The sequence below is a fragment of the Protopterus annectens genome, chromosome 15.part0 (assembly GCF_019279795.1).
Source record: "Protopterus annectens isolate FY-2018-M chromosome 15.part0, PAN1.0, whole genome shotgun sequence".
NCBI classification, from domain to species: Eukaryota; Metazoa; Chordata; order Ceratodontiformes; family Protopteridae; genus Protopterus; species Protopterus annectens.
In genome coordinates, this window is record NC_056749.1 from 255,160,949 (window position 1) to 255,180,749 (window position 19,801).

General features: G+C 43.0%; 1 protein-coding gene across 1 annotated transcript in view; it reads right to left on the reverse strand.

The window, feature by feature from the left end:
* Positions 1 to 19,801, reverse strand: part of ATRX (ATRX chromatin remodeler) — a 3,779,564-nt gene that overhangs the window by 202,133 nt on the left and 3,557,630 nt on the right. Inside the window, exon 33 of the mRNA XM_044057254.1 lies at positions 13,384 to 13,479. Within this exon, the coding sequence (XP_043913189.1) occupies positions 13,384 to 13,479 (96 nt within the window). The remainder of the gene's footprint in view (positions 1 to 13,383; positions 13,480 to 19,801) is intronic.

Genomic DNA, 19,801 nt, shown 5'->3' on the forward strand with positions numbered 1-19,801 from the left:
AAGCCATCTGGGCAGTTGTATTCAAGCTTGCACCCAGGGATGTAATTATTTGAGAGGGTACCAGTTGGGATTTCTTTTCATTTATTGTGTACCCTAGGCATGTTAGAAGCCTTTTTACAAACGCCAGATGTTGAAGAAGAGTGTCCTTGTCCTCTGCTTGAATGAGACAGTTGTCCTGATAAGGATAAATGTGTATGTCTCTTTGTCTGCAGAATGCAATTACTGATGCCAGGCACTTTGTGAAGACCCTGGGCGCAGTAGATAAGTCAAAGGGCAGTGCAGAGAATTGGTAATGCAAAAAACCTGCCTTGAAGCGGAGGTATCTTCTGCATGATTCCCTTATTGGGATATGCAGGTATGCCTCTTTTAAGTCTAGCGTCACTAACCAAGCATTTCTGCCCAGCATTGGCAAGTAGCTGTTGTAAAGTCAGCATTTTGAATTTTGGAATGTCCAGGACGTGCTCAGAATCGATAAATCAGTATTGGGCCAAGAATTGTCTTTCTGGGTACCAGGAAAGTCTTGAATAAAAATCTTGTCCTTTTTCCTTTCTGGTACTGGTTGAATAGCCCTCCTTATCCATGAGGGACATAACTTGTTTCTGAGCCTCTGCCCACTGATTTTGTGGCAGATCTGTGGCCATCGTTTAGGTGTGAAGTATGGAAATGAAATTTGTACCCTGGGATACTATGTTCAATACCCACTTGTCTTGGGGTAATTAACTGCCAATTTGAGCATGAAGTGCGCTATTTTCCCCGCCCAAAAGATAAGTGCTTGGTGATGGTAGAGGAAAGTCATTGAGACTGCTTACTGCGAGGTTGTCCTTGTTTCCTCCAGATTTGGAGGTGGAGGCACCCCACTGCTTTGACCTGTAAGAACCATGTGATTGGTATCTGGAGCCTTTGAGGTGCCTGGATTTGCATTGAGTGGCTCTGTTGGACACAGGAAAGGAGCAATTTTTAGCAGGCCAGTGCCTACTGAACCTGGGTGACTGCACTTGCAAGAAATCTTTACAGTTTGCATAGATTTAGCTTTGTCTTCCATTTCTTTAAAAACCTCTTCTGCCTTATTACCAAACAGAGCGTCATGCTGCAAGGGGCATCCAACAATTTAACTTTAACATGATCAGGCAGATTTTGCTCCTTGAGCCAGGCATACCTTCTAATCACAGATCAGTAACTCGGCCATGCAAAGGCCTCAGGAATCAAAACCACATTGCAGTATGCTTTCCAACCTGTTCTGCTGAATGCAATAATTCCTGTAACTCTATTTATTACACAATCAGAAATCAACATCATTTTCAGTAGGCCTATAACATGCTGTTGATATTAAGCATATGAAACTGGCAGTTTAAGGCTCTGATTGCCAAGGTAGCAGATGAATAAACCTTCTTTCCTCATCTATCCAGTGCCCTGGAATCTCTATCAGAGGGTCAGCAGGATTTTTGAATAGAAACGCCAGAGTATTTTGTTTTCCTGGCAGGAATTGAGCTTGAAGATGTATTTGGTAAGTCAAAGCTGTGTTCCACAATGCCATGGCTAGTCTGCAAAGGGGGTAGGAAAGTGTACCCCCCTGCTTGTTTATGTACTACATAACCGTGGTGTTGTCCGTCTTTATCAGTAGTTGTCCTGGATGAAGCAAGTCCTTGAAGGCTGTCAGAGCATTCTGAACAGCTAGCATCTCTTTCTGGTTGATATGCAGATGCATTTGTTTTGGGCTCCATTTGCCCTGAATGCATCTCCCCACCAGGTGCCCCCCCCCCCCAAGCATAGTCTGATGCATCTGTAGTTAGGGTTTGGGTGGCAGGGGGTAGAGTGAATGAGAGTCTCTTGTTTTTGGTGACATGTCTCAGCCCACCAAAGAAACTCCTGTTGTAGGCAGGGAATGAGAGGTATCATTGTTTCCAGACTATGACAATATTGGCTCCATAAACTTTTTAGGTATCATTGAAGTTTCCTCATATGCAGTCTTGCATGTGGAATTAGTAGAATGCAGGATGCCATGAACCCCAAAGCCTGCAGAATTTGTCTTGCAGATAAGTGGGTTTTTGTTGCCATTTGTTTGAAGTATATTGTCAGTAGCCTTTGTTTGTCTGGCGTAAGGTAAGCCATCTGGGCAGTTGTATTCAAGCTTGCACCCAGGGATGTAATTATTTGAGAGGGTACCAGTTGGGATTTCTTTTCATTTATTGTGTACCCTAGGCATGTTAGAAGCCTTTTTACAAACGCCAGATGTTGAAGAAGAGTGTCCTTGTCCTCTGCTTGAATGAGACAGTTGTCCTGATAAGGATAAATGTGTATGTCTCTTTGTCTGCATAATGCAATTACTGATGACAGGCACTTTGTGAAGACCCTGGGCGCAGTAGATAAGTCAAAGGGCAGTGCAGAGAATTGGTAATGCAAAAAACCTGCCTTGAAGCGGAGGTATCTTCTGCATGATTCCCTTATTGGGATATGCAGGTATGCCTCTTTTAAGTCTAGCGTCACTAACCAAGCATTTCTGCCCAGCATTGGCAAGTAGCTGTTGTAAAGTCAGCATTTTGAATTTTGGAATGTCCAGGAACGTGCTCAGAATCGATAAATCCAGTATTGGACGCCAAGAATTGTCTTTTCTGGGTACCAGGAAAAGTCTTGAATAAAAATCTTGTCCTTTTTCCTTTTCTGGTACTGGTTGAATAGCCCTCATATCCATGAGGGACATAACTTGTTTCTGAGCCTCTGCCCACTGATTTTGTGGCAGATCTGGCCATCCGTTTGGAATTGGCAAAGTATGGAAATGAAATTTGTACCCCTGGGATACTATGTTCAATACCCACTTGTCTTGGGTAATTAACTGCCAATTTTGAGCATGAAGTGCTATTTTTCCCCCCAAGGTGGCTGCCAAAAGATAAGTGCTTGGTGATGGTAGAGGAAAGTCATTGAGACTGCTTACTGTAGGGTTGTCCTTTGTTTCCTCCAGATTTGGAGGTGGGGGCACCCCACTGCTTTGACCTGTAAGAACCCTGTGATTGGTATCTGGAGCCTTTTGAGTGCCTGGATTTGCATTGAGTGGCTCTGTTGGACACAGGAAAGGAGCAATTTTTTAGCAGGCCAGTGCCTACTGAACCTGGGTGACTGCACTTGCAAGAAATCTTTTACAGTTTGCATAGATTTAGCTTTGTCTTCCATTTTCTTTAAAACCTCTTCTGCCTTATTACCAAACAGAGCGTCATGCTGCAAGGGGGCATCCAACAATTTAACTTTAACATGATCAGGCAGATTTTGCTCCTTGAGCCAGGCATACCTTCTAATCACAGATCCAGTAACTGCGGCCATGCAAAAGGCCTCCAAGGAATCAAAACCACATTGCAAAGTATGCTTTCCAACCTGTTCTGCTGAATGCAATAATTCCTGTAACTCTATTTTCCACACAATCAGAAATCAACATCATTTTCAGTAGGCCTATAACATGCTGTTGATATTTAAGCATATGAAACTGGCAGTTTAAGGCTCTGATTGCCAAAATAGCAGATGAATAAACCTTCTTTCCTCATCTATCCAGTGCCCTGGAATCTCTATCAGAGGGGGTAGGATTTTTGGCTGTAGAGGTCTTAACACCCTTGGGACCCTGTGAAATAGTCTCCGAGTCAGCAGCAGGATTTTTGAATAGAAATTGTGGGAGTCAGGAACCCTGTAATAACTGTCTGGCTTACTAGGAGCCGGAGGTAGGGAATCAGGAGCCATGCTTGATTCCGAAAACACATCAACAATGTCTAATACAGGAGGTATAGCCAAAGGCCTATGCTGAGGAAGAAAAAGAAAATCCCTCAGCCTCTTTTTGGATTCAGAGAAGTCCTGACTCTCCCAGTGAAAATGTTCCTTTAAAGTATGCAAAGTTTCTCCAAAAGAGTAATCCTCAGAAGGAGATGCAGATGGGATGGATTCCTCTGCATCAGAATCCTCATAGGGTGGAATGGAAAATTCCTGATCAGAAGAGGAATCAGAAGAAATGGAAACCTGATCTGAAGATTCATAATCAGCGTTTTGCCTAGACCTCTTAGCAGGGGGAGGTTGGGAACCCATGATCAAGGTAATTAAGTCCTCAGCCATTTTGATCATCTGTTTTTTAGGCATAGGGGCCTGGGCACATGGCTCATGCGATGGTTTTTTTAGACATAGAAGATGCTTTTTACCTTGTTTTTGAGGCTGGCATTGGTTTTATATAAAAATGTTGAGGCCTGAAAACACCCTCAGAAGCCGGTGCTTGCTCAACGGCTCAGGACCCCATCCAAGGGAGAGACATCAGCGGGTTCAATACTCTGAGAATCTCACGGCATACCGGACTCCGAATGGGTCTCGGTAGAGGCCTGCGACTCAAAAGTAGTGGGTATCAGGGGCTGTGAAAGCACCTCATTGAGTACCGGTGAACCGGCGACTGGCTTAGGAGAAGCTTCGTCGTCAGTTTTGGACCTCAACGGTCTCTGACTTTTTCTTTACGTTTTTTGTGAACTCCGGTAGTCGTATTACTAACCGACGACATTTCAGGATAATTAAATCTTGATCCAAAATATTTAGAAGCAAAACTATACTGACGCTTGATAGTGCGTTGGTTAAATCTAGCACAAAACCGACAGCAAGGCACGTTATGATCTGGGCCTAGGCAAGGAATACAGTATAAATGAAAATCCTTATGAGGTATTTGCTTCCCACAAGTAATGCAATTATTAACTTTTATTGACATCGTTAAGCAGCAAGAAAAAGTTTCCCCAACGGGGTACTTAGCTTTAGTTTGAAGACTTCGGTTCTGAAACTCAAATGCGAAAATTTCAGGAGTCAGCTGACTGGCACTTGCGAACTGCTTCTGGCACCGCGTGGCAAGAAAGACTGGATAAAATGGTGTCGGCTGCATGTTTTATACCCCTGATGACCTGACGTCATGGAATAGGAGACAGCAACCGACGCAGGACCCAAGACTTTGTTATTCACGCCGACTGAGGGAAACCTGCCAGAAGATTACCCTAAATATGACTGCAACAGTGAAACACGAAGAACATCCTTGATTGCAGAAACAGAAGTTCCGTTACCACAGATGGCAGCTAGAAACTCCAGAACTTTTTCTACTGGCGATGAAAAGGGATCTGAACCATTATCAGAAGCCCAAACAGAGTATCTCTTCCATTTACTAAGGTAGAGGCTCCTGGTGGATTGGTTTATGGGATGCCAACAAAATGGGCTACTAGGGAGAAGGAATATTGTTTTGCCTGGTGACTAACGAAATTGGAGAAACCAAGCAGTCAGCTCAGGATTCTGAAGGTTGGGGTGTACTAGTCCCTGGGGATGGGACAGAAGGTCCAGAACTGGGTCCAGAATCCATGGCCAGTGAAGTAGGTGAGAGCTGCTTTCTTGAGAAAGAGAGGGATGAAAGGGAAGGCATAAAGAAGACCCAGGGCCAATCGTGGAGAACAGCATCTCTGGGAGACTCTCCCTGAGGGAGAATTACGGCAAAGTAGCTTCTGCACTTATTGTTCAGGGGTGATGAAAATAGGTCGCAGCAATGCTGGCCCCAGTGAAGAAAGATCTTCTTCGCTACTCTGGAGTTCAGAGACCACTCATGAGGCATGAGGATGCATCTGTTCAATTTGTCCGCTATTGCATTTGAACTCCCCGGGATGTGCATTGCTATCAGAAGGCAGCTGGAAGCTATGGCCCATTGCCACACACGGAAGGCTTCTTGAGACAGTGGGTAGGACCTGGTCCCCCCCCCCGTTTGTTGATGTACCAGACTACTGACATGTTATCTGACTGAATAGCTACTGTCCCTTGAGGTAAGGCAGAGTGAAATGCTTGCAATACCAAAAGCACTGCCCTCAGCTCTAGGACATTGATATGCAGACTAGTCTCGGAGGGAGGCCAAGTGCCTCGGACGGTCTTCCAGAGATAATGCCCCCCCACCCCATCTGGGAAGCATCCATGATCACCATAGCCTTGGGCTGTGAGGGAGTAATGGTACGCCTGGAAGAATCTCCTTGGACTGTATCCACCAGGATAGGTCATTGGATATAAAAACTAAATGATTCATCATCACAAAAGGATTCTCATGCAGAAAAAAGAGGTCATTGTTCCCCTCTACTCATCACTCATTAGACCCATTATAGAGTACAACACCCCTTTTGGTATGTACCTAACAAGACATCTACAACAACTGGAAAGACCACAGAAATACCTCACAGAGAGGATTACTGGCCTCAAACAGATGCCCTACGCAGACCGTCTCAAAAAACTACAGCTTTACTCCATTGCATATCGCCTACTCAGGGGCTATCTCTGCCTCACATACAAAGCTATGTCAAACCCAGAGCTTTTGGACATGCTCCACTTAAAGAAATCCCAATCCCTCCGAGCTACACTCTCTAGGGACCTAAACCTTGTCACCACAATAAACAGAACATGCTGGAGGGATAGATTCCTGTCCCAGAGACTTCCCGTACTCTGGAACAGACTACCTATCTATGTCAAACAGAGCTCCTCATTAGCACTCTTCAAGAAAAATCTTGATGATTGGATGGGAAACAGGAAATTCAACCCAGGGATCACTTCTGTGGCTCTGCTCAACAGGGGCACAGGAAAATAATTTTCTTGGGTGGCGAAAGCCAGGGTACATTTTTTGGCTAGGCTTATATAGGCCCTAGGGCCAATAGCCTAGTACCTACCTATGAACCTATGGGGTGGGTTAGAATACACCATTGGTTTGCAAGTAATCACTGAAGAAGTCTTATGTGAAACCTTGCCATTGGAACTAATGTAATAGCTACTGCCATGGAGCTCAATGCCTGCAGAATCTGTCATTTTGTTTGAGCAAAGGACAGGATAAACCTGTGACTGTATTTTTTGCAACTTGTGTAGGGGAAGAAATGCCACACAAGATACCATGTTGAGGCGAACTCAGATGAATTCCATGTCCTGAAAAGGGGAGAGTTGAGATCTTGCATGATTGATTGTGACGCCCAATTGTTGGGATAATTCCAGAATGAAGTCCGTAGTTTGCAGTAGTAGATGCCCGGTGGAAGCGGTGAAAAGCCAGTCATCTAGGTAAGGAAACACTTGAAATCCGTGCAGCCTCAAGTGTGCTGTGACCTCTGCTATGCATTTGGTGAACACCCTGTGGGCTGTAATGAGACCAAAGGGCAGCACTCTGAATTGGAAATAATTGGCTCCTAGCTGGAAATGGAGAAACTTTAAGTGTTTGTCCATCTTTATGTGGTAATATGCGTCTTGAAAATCAATACAGCACATCCAGTCATCTTCCTCTAAGAAGGGAAGAATATATTGAACCATGACCATCCGGAAGTTTCACTGCTGGACAAATTTGTTCAGAATACTGAGATCCACAAATTGGTCTCCAGTCCCCCGTTTCTCTGGCACTAAAGAATCTTGAGTAAAATCCGGAACCTAATTGGTCTGGTGGGACTTCTTGGATGACTTTTTTGGAGCAGCTTTTGTATTTCTAATGCTGCTTGATCTCTCTGACTGGGTAGAACATCGGGGGGTCTTGCTGGGGTTCTTGGGTAAAGAGTAAAGGGAATTAAATAACCTCTGGAAATGATCCTTAGCACCCAGGCATCAGTGGTTATATATTGCCAGGCATTCAGGTGCAAGGAGAATCTTTCCCGACTGCCTCCAGAGGTAAGCAATCGGGCCCCCTTTCAGGGGCACTGGTAGGGTTCATAGGTTCATACTAGGCTATCTGCCCTAGGGCATTTATAAGCCTAGCCAGAGTGTGTATGGCTTTCACCACCCATTTTAAATTATAGGTTCATATTAAATTAACCAGAGAAAGACTCTCTGGAACCCTGAATCTGCAGACCATCCCTGCCTCTGGGACGGTGTTTCCCATTACAACTCCCACCGCTGCCCTGAGGGAAGTCTGAACCACATGTGCCCTGGAAAGGCTTCTGGGATTTCTTGAACCACATTTTACCATGCCTTTGATTCCTGGAGTAGGATCGTTGAGGAGTGAAAAAATTTACACCCACAGACCAAATCTTTCCATATTTTTCACACCTGGACAGAGTTTCCTTTACCTTGGGTCTAAACAGAGGATCCGTCAAAGGGAGCATTAACAAAGGAAGATTTGAATGGTTCCGCAAACTCACACAGGCTAATCGTCTTACAGCAACACCTGAACCTGCTGACCTGGTCACCCCTTCGGCTGCATGTGCTATGAGCCTCATGGATGAATTTGAAATAGAATCTAGGGTATTTAACTGGGAGGCCACTTTTTCTTGCCCCCACTAGGGTATCTGAAAGCTCCTTTACCAGATCCCTTTGAAGTCTAGTAAAGTGTGCCAAGAAGTTCAAGGACGTGATGGAGAAGGTCGATGACACATACACCAGCTTTCCAAATCTGTCCATGGGATGTACAGTAGAACTTTCCTCAGCCAGTTCTTTCTTGGTGGTGGCCGCTACCACTATGGCATCTACTACTAAGCCCTTCACCCAATGTGGATGGTCTTCAGGAGCTGAAAGAATCTAGTCAGGTCCCTGGGGGGCTAGTTCTACAGAGTCAGGAGCCTTCCAAGCCCGCTGAGTGATTAGCTTAATTAGGTTATCAGCGGGCGGGGGTCACCCAGGAAGTAGACAGGCGAGCGACCAAGGCCTGCAAGTACATGGACTCCTCAGAAGAAGGGTCTTTGGACTTCCAATCACCCCCTCTGTTTTAGAATCTCTAAAATGTCTCCAAAGGAGAAGTCTTCCAGAGATGACTGTGGGGACCCCCTCCCATAGACATCTGTCTCCTCTGTGACAGATTCTTCAGGAGAACCAATGTGTTTCCTCTTACACAATCTCTTCCGAGGCGGCTCCTCATTGGGAACATCTGAGGAAGACTCGGAAGAGGTTACTCCTTTAGCAGGCAAATCTTGTGACCTTGGGGCTTGCTGTCCAGGGGTGAAGGTTGATGGCAGAATCGAAAGACCGGAAGTCACAGGGAAAGACCCCACTAACCCTAGTAGCCACCTGAGATGAAGCAGTGGCCAAAGCTCTTTCCATGGCCTGAAAGGTAGGCGCCCCTGAGAAGGGATGGGAACCCAGAGCCGATACAAACTCGGAACTGGGGTCACACCCTGCCCTGAAAGACCCACCTGACAGGATGGGTCCCCAGCCAGCGCAGCTCGAAGAGATACGGCTGGCACCATAGAAAAACTAGAGGCCTGCTCAAACCCTCAGGCTTAATGGCAAAGACACGGTCCCGGGGACCAGACGGTGCTGAAGGCAACAAGGGAGCCAGACTTGAAGACAAAAAGGTTGTCTGCATCGAACCCATTGAAACTTGAGAAGTTGGAGTCAAGATCTCTAAAGCCTGCGCAAAGCTTAGAGGAGGAGAATAAGTAGGAGTTGAAGGTGAGTAACCCCCTGCACCAAAAGGGAGAGGGGGTTAAGAATATGAAGGAAGACCACTGGCTGTCAGGATCTGAACACCAACCTAACAATATCAACTTCAGAAAGACTTCTGGTGGAGCAAATGGACAACCTAGAAGGAGAGTCAGGTCTTTCTATGCAAGGACTAGGGGAGCTGTCCAAGGAATGGGTCCAAGGAGGGAGAATTAGTAGTCCTGGGTTGGGTAGTCATATCTGACGTCGGCAGCATCTGGTGAACCATGGGGGAAATTCGCACCAGCATGGCTGCAGTGACAGTGGGCACCAGTGTCAATCGTAGTTATAGTAGAAGCAGTAGAAGTCGCAGGTTGAATGGGTGTCATGGTCGGTGTTGAAGCCATGGGTAAGTTTCTCTATGCCAAAGATTCTGACCATTCTGAAAGCTTCTGAATTTTGGGTTTCGGCTCTGTAGAGGAACCTTTAGAGGCATGTTTGTTTATTAGCAATCGGTGCCAAAAGAGAGGTCTGCACCGAATGAGAGGATTTTGATCCAGAGGTCGGAGGAGACTGGTCGGCATTGGACAAGGCTTCGTCGAAAGGGGCTTTAAGGAGCTCTTTGAGAATGAGTTTATTTTTCCCCTCTGCCAGAGATCTATTACTGAAACTCTGGTAGATGGAATAATCTACGCTCAAATGGAGCAACCCCAAACAGTAAACACATTTTTCATGATGATCAGAGTTCGACATGTTTCTGTTCCACTCTTTACATTTAAAGTCTGTAGTAGAGCCTTTAGGCTTTTCTGCCATACTCCTGAGAAGAGAGAACCCAAAGGCAGAGAAGAAAATAAAAAAAGGTCAAAGAGAAAGAAACTCAGTCACACTGTAAAAAAATGGAAAAATCTACCAACAATGGTAGACAGACTACCAACGGTAGAAAAGAACGTGTTGGTCCCAGTACCTGCTTTGGACTTCAGATTTAGCTTTGCAGTGCTTGGGAATTTGGCACACTGATGAGAAATAATGGTTTCTTTTTCTGGAAAAAATTGCTTTTAAGAAAAGGTGACACTTCATCGTTTGAATGCTTCTGCTTTGTGTTTTCCTGATCCCTGTTACCTGGAGACCTCAAATGAATCACTCCACTTATTAGACGTTATTTATCTGCACACACTGTCCTGAAATACCAAGTTCCCAAGGGGTGAAAAAGCTAAGGATTAAACTTCTCTTGATCTTCATTTCTATGCCTCTGATAGGTCTTTTTATGAAGAAAAATTATTTCCTTTTCAAATCTGGATTTATTTTCATGCAGAAATGACACAATCAAGTTAAACTGAGCCACACACAAAATATATGTTTGCTACTGGGAACACAGAAGACTGTCAGAGGCTAACAAAAGGTAACTGACAATTTAAAAAAAAGAAAATTTGTTAAGAAAATGATTTAGGTCATGATGAACAGGATCCACTCTACTGTTGAAAAATAAAGGAATGCACAATATGCATATAATATATCCTTATGTATCAAAATGAGTGCTGAGATAATGTTAGCTGTTACAACAAAGAAAAAATTTGAAAAAGCTTATGAAGCCACTAAATGATACCAGAATTATATAAGTGCTGAAACAGATCTTTTGCAAGAAGCACTCAGAAGTAAAATGTACTGGTTTTATTAACCTGCAACTGCTTCTTGTTAGGGAGGACAGTTTTCTTTACTTTTAGGACAATGCACTACTAAGAGAATATCCTTAAATGGAAAGCTGGATTCTTAGGAACTTGGCATGACTAAGTACTATACACTTGTTTGGGGATAAGTGGAGAATTAAATGCATGCAGTAGCTTCTTATTAAATTGTGGTTAAAGAGAACGATGGTTGGTTTATTTTAGGTGCTGAGCCGCGAAATACTAGGTACAATCGCAGTAACTCCAAAAGAGGGCCTGACAACAGATTAAACAGTACCATGGAATGTGAATAGATGATGGGATGGAAAATGACAAGTAAATGAGAAGAAGGTTATATATTAACTGTTCTTTGTCTTTCCCAAAAGGAAATCAAGGAATATCTTGCACTGGCTCAACCACAACTTAATGGCAAGTGACTTAAAAGAGTAAGCAAGCACCGCTATTCTATTCTCCTCCCCCTTTAAACACAAATTCTTCTGCAAAAAAAAAAAAACAGGGAAGACTGTGAACTGGATGGCTAGATGGCCTTATTTCTCCAGTAGTCAGATGTAGCCACCTCTCTCTTTTTTAGGGCAGGGGCCCTTGGTGTGTCCTGCAGCCTGGCTACTGGGTAGCAGTAGCCATGCCTGCCTACATTAATCAAGCTGATACAGACCAGTTAGGTGGTATACATGGAAGTGCACACACTATCTATGGCATCACAACCTGCGAAGTAGTCAGAAGAAATACGCTGGCACCAACGTGAAGCCCTCAGCACTAGGAGATCAAGTGTGAAAATCTGACTACCTACAAAGCAATCACAGCATGAATCTGTTAAAAAAAAAGGGCAGGAAATTAGTCTCATTTCGCTGTGCCTCCACAACTTGTTAGAAGTACTTTATGTTCACTGTGGAACTAAAAGTTAAGTGGTAGAATACTGAAGTAGGATGGTTTGTTGGACAGCATGCTGGCCAAGCTGTTTATTGAGAAACCAGTACAGGAAGGAGAAGGGGGTTGAGAACATAAAATATCCACAAAAGATATCTCAAACAACAGTAACCTGGATTGTGCAATGAAAATTAAAAACATTTCTAAGACAAACACATTAGAACTAAAAACTAAGGATTGGGAAGAGAAACTGGATAAGCAATTCATAAAGAAACAATGGGAAGACATATGTATGTATCCTAATTGTGCAACAAAATCTAAATGATTTAGGATTTTTGCCTGGAAATGTTTGCATAGCTATTTCTATACCCCAAGTAGACTCCAGAGGATTTTTCCTCAGGCAGACAGCAAATATTAGAAGTGTGATGGGGAAGAAAGAGGTAACTGGGAACATATTTTCTGGGAGTGTGGTGAATTGGTGGACTTTGACGATTGATTCCTTTGGCGGACTTTGATGATTGATTCCCTGCAGAATGCACTGTTGGAGATGATGGGTGGGCAGATTGGTCTAAAGAGGGAGATGATTTTTCTGAGCTATGACACAGAATCGGAATTGCCTAGCATTAGTAATGTCTTGCTGTGTCTAATAATGGTGGCTGCCAAAAAAAAGCAAGTACTAGAAAAAGGAAATCAAAATGTACACCAACTATACTAGAAGTAGTGAATATAGTAACAGAGATAAAACTGGAAATTAAATCTTTAGAAAAGGGTAGGAGCAAACTACATAGGAAAAAAAATAAGAACTGTGGGAACAACAAACATGAGGGAGGAATGAGGTTTAAAAAGCAGCAGGATTTAAATGAGCTATGTAATGTTTGAATGAAAAAGATTGGGTAGATTATAAGTGATGTACAACATTTGCATCTGGGAGTCTGTCAGTATAGTTTGTGATGTAAAATGCTTGCAACTAGGATTGTGTCGGTGTGGTTTGTCTTCATTTGTATAAATATATGATTGCCTATGTACTATGTGATGGTTTAATAAAGATGCTCTTTGTTAAAAAATGCATGAATTGAATGATTTATGTAATGCTGCTTAGGTTATATGATATATAGCAATATATGTGAAGGAAAATGTTTATGTTAATTATAATGAGATTACTTTCATATGAATATAAATTTGCCTGTGTCACAAGTAATAATTCAATAAGGTGTTTGGGGAAAAAAAAACAAGATAATGCATGTACAACCTGTTTCATTCAAACCTGATCATTTCTGCACTGTTAAACAGATCAGCAATAAATTAAAAGGAAAAGTGTAAATGTGCAACAGCAATGCAAAAGAAAGAAGGGAACAAGGAGACAAACTGCAGAACAATGAAGGATAGTAGTGATGACAGAGAAGGCCACATCTTAAAATACTAAAAACAGAAGCTATAATCTCCACAAATAAACAGTTTTACATTTTTTGATGATACATGACCATCTTACTATGGTTGCAATGATATCTTCCAAAGGCATCATCCTTGCTGCTGCTATGCTGTTGGTTGCCTCAACCACTCTCTCTCTTCCCTGGTTAACAAGATCCTAAAATGTAAAACAAATTAAAATTATTTCCACACGCAAGTCAACTTCCACACCAATTACTTTAAAATACATTCAAAAAAGGCTTAATTGGATTACAGCAGAACTTTAAAACAGCCTAGCAGATGCAGAAATGTTAGAACAATTCTACAAAAGTCAACAACAGATAAGGAACTATTTGTTATATCCACTGATCTTTGACAGAGCACTCTGGTATGTGTAAAGGCAGGGAACTTCTTACACACCATTTTCTTTGGCATAAAAAATATTCTCTACTGGAAACAAAAGTTAAGATGGTATAAATGTCTGCAAAATATATTCTTAAAAAAAGGTAACGGAAGCAGATATACCTCTGGAGGAGTGGTCACTGAATATACTACCAAAGGGGTGCTTAACATCTTGAAAAACAGATAATGCATTTAGTAATCAATGTGAATATGTTTGCTTAGCTACAATTACACCTTCCTTACCAGAAATAAAGGAGATGTGCATCTGGCCTGTGTCCATGCCCCCTTTTCTGGAAAAGTCTATGCCTAGCAATGCAAGTCAAAGGCATGAAGAGACCTCTCTCACTGGAAAGAAAAGGGACAACTGAATGGAATGGTTTGGGAAAAGATCCAAAACCACGAACATCTTCCAAGAGGCAAGCCTCAAATCTGAACTTGCTAGTTTAAAAAAGAGGATTAGCAGCCTGTCAAGCCAGTAGGAAAGACTGGATTCCTCAAAGTTGGGTAAAAAAAGTTGGTGTCTCTTACCATAACATCCTATCTGTATTGTCGATCTTCACTTATCCTCGACAGTGGGTTCGGTTCCATATCTCGGAACTGACTCTGCCGTTACTCCAGCTTGAGCCTTCCAAACACTCCCAAGCTTAGCTTTACCCAGAATCCTCCTCTCAAGATTATCTCAGATCAAGTTTGCATAAGATAGTGACAGACAGGAAGAAACAGATCAGAGACCACATCTGTACTCATAAGGGGAGAATACTCTCTGTTGGGATAGAGCCACTCCACTAAGAAACACCAAAGGCAGGGGGAAGGTGGGTGAGGATGTCAAGGATAAGTGAAGATCGACAACACAGATGGAACATTATAGTAAGACAGAACTTCTTTATCTGATGTTGTCAATCTTTACTTGTAATGAGTAATAAAGGTATGCAGGGATGCCCAAATAGCCACTGCACATACACCATCTATAAAAGCATTGGCATGGAAGACTGCAGAAACAGCTACTGCTTTCATAGAATGTGTTTTTATAGGTCCCAACAGTTGCACTTTCCTTTTGTTATAAATGAAGGTCATGCAGTCCTTGAACCACTTAGCCAAAGTAGTCTTAGAAACTGGTTTGCCCAGAGCAGCAGAAGAAAAAGAAACAAACATCTGATCAGATTTTATGAATTGCTTTGTTCTGTGAAGGTAAAAATGTAACGGTCTGTGAACATCTAGCAAATGCAGACAATATTCACCTTTGTTTGAAAATTTGGGAAAAAATACGGGAAGTTGTACAGTCTGGTTTATAGTGTCAGATACTACTTTTGGTAAAAAGAAAGGATTTTTCTCAAAGACACCATATCCTTATGAAAGATCAGGTAAAGAGGTTTGCAAGACAACACTTGTAACTCAGATATTCTCCTAGCACAGGTAATAGCAATCAGAAATAAGGTTTTCCATGATAAATGTTTCAAGTCCGAACTTGCAGATGGTTCAAAAGAGGGACAAATTAAAGACTGTAGCGTTAGACTGAGGTCCCAAGGTACAGAAGGATCCTTGTATAGTAGTTTCACTAATAAGGTTCCTTTCAGAAAGGCTTTACAAAACTTATGGGACATTAGAGCTGAATTATCTAGACCATTATGAAATTTTTAAAGTGCAGCTAGATGCACTCGTATAGTCGAAGAAGATGCCCCTGCATCAAAAGTGATGCTAAAATTTCCAAGACTTTATGAATTGGTGCAGAATATGGGTCAAGATTACTGTCTGTACCCATTTTGAAAATATTTGTCACTTGCTGCTATATAGTTGTCTTGTCGAAGGCTTGTGGGAGGCTAGAACAATTTGCTGAACTGGGGCAGTAAGGTTAGAGTGCTGGAGAAGCCATGCAGTGAGCTTGAGATTGTGAAGATTGGGTGAGTAAGATCATCTGGATGAGACAATGGGTCTGGAACTGGGTCCAGCATTCAAGGTTTCTGACTTACGTGAGGCCAAAGAAAGGGAAACCATATTTGTTGATGCCAAAAAAGGGGCAATGAGAATTATCCTGCTCTTCGACCTGTTGGCTTTCTTCAGAAACTGGGAAATGACAGGAACCGGAGAAAAGGTGTACAGTAGACCTATGGGCCAAGCATGAAGGTCAGCATCTCTCAGTGACTCCCCTGGAGGGTGGATCAGGGCAAAGTAGCTGTTGCACTTTTTGTTCAGGGGGGATGCAGAGAGATTGCAAGGATGGCCCCAATGATGGAATGAGGAAGAGAAGTGATACAGGTGCTTGTGTCTAACACCACTCCTATAAACTCTAAATGCGGAGCTGGCTCCAGATGGGATTTTTTTATAGTTTTCTGTGAGCTCCAGTAAGGAGTAAATATGAAGAACATAGTCCCTTGCCTGCAGGTGGTTGCAATAATAAGCCAGTCGTCTCGGTATGGAAACACCTGGAATCCTTGCAGTCTGAAGTGAGCTGCTACTACTGCCATGCATTTGGTGACCATCCTGGGAGCTGTGGTGAGACCAAAGGGCAGTGCTCTGAACTGATACTGACTGGCTCCCAGCCGGAAGTGCAGAAATCTTCTGGAGTGTTTGTCTATTTTTATGTGATAATACGCATCCTGAAGATCTACTAAGCACATCCAATAATCTCTTCCGAAGAACGAAGTATAGACTGAACTGTGATCATCCGGAATTCAGTTTGTTGAACAGACTTGTTCAATGCACTGAGATCCAAGCTTGGTCTCCAGTCCCCTGTTCTATTTGGCACTAAAAAGAATCTTGAGTAAACTCCAGATCCTATCTGGTCTGGTGGAACTGTTTGGATGACTCTCTTGTTGATCAGCTTTTATTTCGAAAACTGCTGCATCCCTGTAACTGGATGAAATGTCTGGGATTCTCTTTGGTTGGCTGGAATGATTTGAAAAGGGAACACTGTAACCACTGGTTATGATCCTCTGCACCCAATTGCTGGTGGTTATTTTCAACCATGCAGGGAGGTGCAGGGATAGTTGTCCCCTAACTGCCTCCAGAGGACAACAATCGGGGCTCCATTCAGGATCGCTGGTAAGAGTTACCAGGGAACGAGTTCCTGGAACCTTGATTTTGCAGACCACTCTGCCTCTAGGACGGCATCTTGCATTGTCACTCCCCCATCTGCCCTGAGGGGAGTCATCACCACGAGTCCTGAAAAGGCCCTTAGGACTTTTTGAACCACATCTTCCCACTCTTCTGGTTCCTTAAGTAAGGCTGTTGAGGACTGAAAAAGCGTACTACCACGGCAGAAAGGGTCTTTCCAGATCTCACATCTGGCGAGCGTCTCTCTAACTTTGGGGCCAAAAAGGGATGATCCGTCAAAAGGAGCATTGACGAAAGAAGACTTAAATGGCTCCTCAAACTCACATAAGTGCATCCAGGCATGTCTCCTGATGGCTACACCAGAACCTGCTGCCCTAGTCGTCCCTTCGGCTGTGTGCAAAAAGAGCCTCATGGAGGAGTTACATATTGACTCAAGTGTTGCCAGCTGGGAAGCTACTTTATCCTGCACTCCCTCAGCTACAACTCCTGTCAGATTATCTGACAGTTCCTTTATCAGGTCTCACTGGAGTCTGGTACAGTGTGCCAAATAGTTCAAGTGCAAATAGTTGTATTTAACTAATAAGGATGCAGAGGGAAATACAGAAAAGTGTACAGGAATCATCCTTGACAATGAACAGTAAATTCACCTACAGCCAGCTCCTCTTTGTGCTGCTCAACTGAGCAGAATAGTGGAATAACTTCTCTTTCCATTGTGATAAGTCAGTTTTTAGGGTGCCCTATTCTTTGAAGACTCCACAAGTCAGGCTCCCTTACACATACAACACTTTTATAAACTAGATGATCTCCAAGGATCTCTTACTGATGCTTAATGTCTATTACATCAAGCATCAGAAAAACTTCCTTGAGAGTCTGTGAATCTGCTGAATCCCAAGAAGTAAATCAACCAGGAAGAAATGATACACACCGAGAATAGTATAAAGTTCAGTGGTCCAGTAAAGTACACTGTGGATCTTTTGTTGCTGACACCTCGTGTCTACTGCAACATTTGCAGCCATCAAGCCCAGAAAGTGCAGAAGTGTCTGAAGCTGTACTATGCACCCAACCTTCACTTGGTTGGCCAAAACTATAACCTTCTTCTAGAGCAAGAATGGCTGATGTGGAGTGTCTCCAACTTCATTCCAATGAAGAGCTTCTATTCAGCTGAGATCAGGGAGAACATTTTCCAAGTTATGATGGCTCCTAGGGAGCTTGAGCTGAGCTGAAAAAAAGACAAGTTTGGGTGCCAAGCCATTCAGAGCTTTCCTCCCAACACAGAGAGTGAACCGATGTCCTGAAAGGACAATGCTATGAGCAACAAAAAAAAAATTTTCACACCCTGGCATAACACACACACACACACACAGAAAAAAAGAAACAATGGGGACCGAGGGAGTGGCTACTGCAACAGTAATAATTCAAACATCTACTGTTATAAATTTACTTACACAATGGTACTATGTTTATCATATTGACCACTGCTGCAGTAGCCTTAGCTATAGGGGTAGATTACCTTAGCTGATTACATTTGGGAGGTGGAAGGAGAACAGTTCAAGAGCATCTGGAGAATGGTCCTAGCAAAGCCCGAACGGGACCTAGAGAAAGAACTGAGCTTTTAGTACTCTGTAAATGTTATGAACAGAGGACCAAGTAGCAGCTTCTAGAGTACTTCTACAATCTGACCCTTTCCAAAAAGCCATAGATGAAGCCGAGCCTTTGGTAGACAGGGCCTTGACCCTGCGTGGAATAGTTTGTTATGGTCAGGATAAATGAAAGGTATGTATTTACCATAATGATAGATCTGTATTGTTTGTTTCCATCCAGTTCAGCCTGTGGCTTACTGGATCTAACACCGGCCATTTCCAAAAACTTTAGTCCCCCCAAGCTCCATCTCCTCTACCCATACTACCTTGCCTCTCTACATCTACTTGCCCTCTCTACATCTACTTTAGATCAAGTTTTCCCCTCTCCACAAAACTGCAACTGTAACCCCCTAAGACCACAGTCCAAGGATCCCAAAAAGAAGAAAGGGGAAGAGATACCTCAACAACGTGGTTCCCCAGTGCTCAGGAGAAATACAACAAAGGAGGGGGAAAGGAGGGAGGGATGGCTCAACTGACTGAAAACAGAACACAAGGATCTATGTTAAGTACTTAAATTTTGTATCTGATGTTGTCTTCTCCATCCAGCTTCAACCTGTGGGAGAGTCTCCAGCCATGTGTCACCTCAGGTAGGTTCCAGAAGAAAACGTTCTGCAAATATGGTGGAACCCAAGACCTTGATTGTATATCCAACTTGTAATGAGACACAAACATATGTGCATCCACCGAAGTAACTGCAGCACAAATGTCATCAAAAGAAACCCTCGAGAAAAAGACCATGAAAGTAGCCATAGCTCTGGTAGGTGAACCTTCAGCTTATAAGGCTCAAATTATATCCCATGAAATGTAATCAGAAAGCCATTCAGATAAGTCAGACGTAAGACAATGGATTAATCATCTGGTCAGACTTGCTGATGGACTTTGCTTTATCCAGATAAAATCTTATTTGCCTGTGAACATCATGGCAATGCAATAAATATTCTCTCTTGTTTGAAAAAATTGAGAAAAACACTTGTAAATGAATGGCCTGATTCACTGTGGTTTCTGACAACACCTTAGGCAAAAAGGCAGGATCCATTCTGACAGCAACTCTACCCTTATGAAAGATCAGATATGGAAGTGCCTAGGAAAAAGCCTACAGTTCTGACACGCAACTGGCCAAAGTGACAGCCACCAAGAAGAGAGTCCTCCAAGACAAAAACTTCAGAGAGACTGCTGCTAAAGACTCAAAAGAAGGGCAAACAAAAATATGAAGCATAAAAGTTAAATCCCAAGAAAGAACAGGATCACAAATACGAGGTTTCAACAACAACATACCTCTGAGAAAAGCCTTGAAAATCTTCAAAGCCACTACAGAAAGTTGAAAATAGCAGCTAACTGAACTTTAACAGTGGAAAAAGTAGCCCCAGAAAGAAATAGATCAGCATGGAAATCAAAAATGGCATTGAA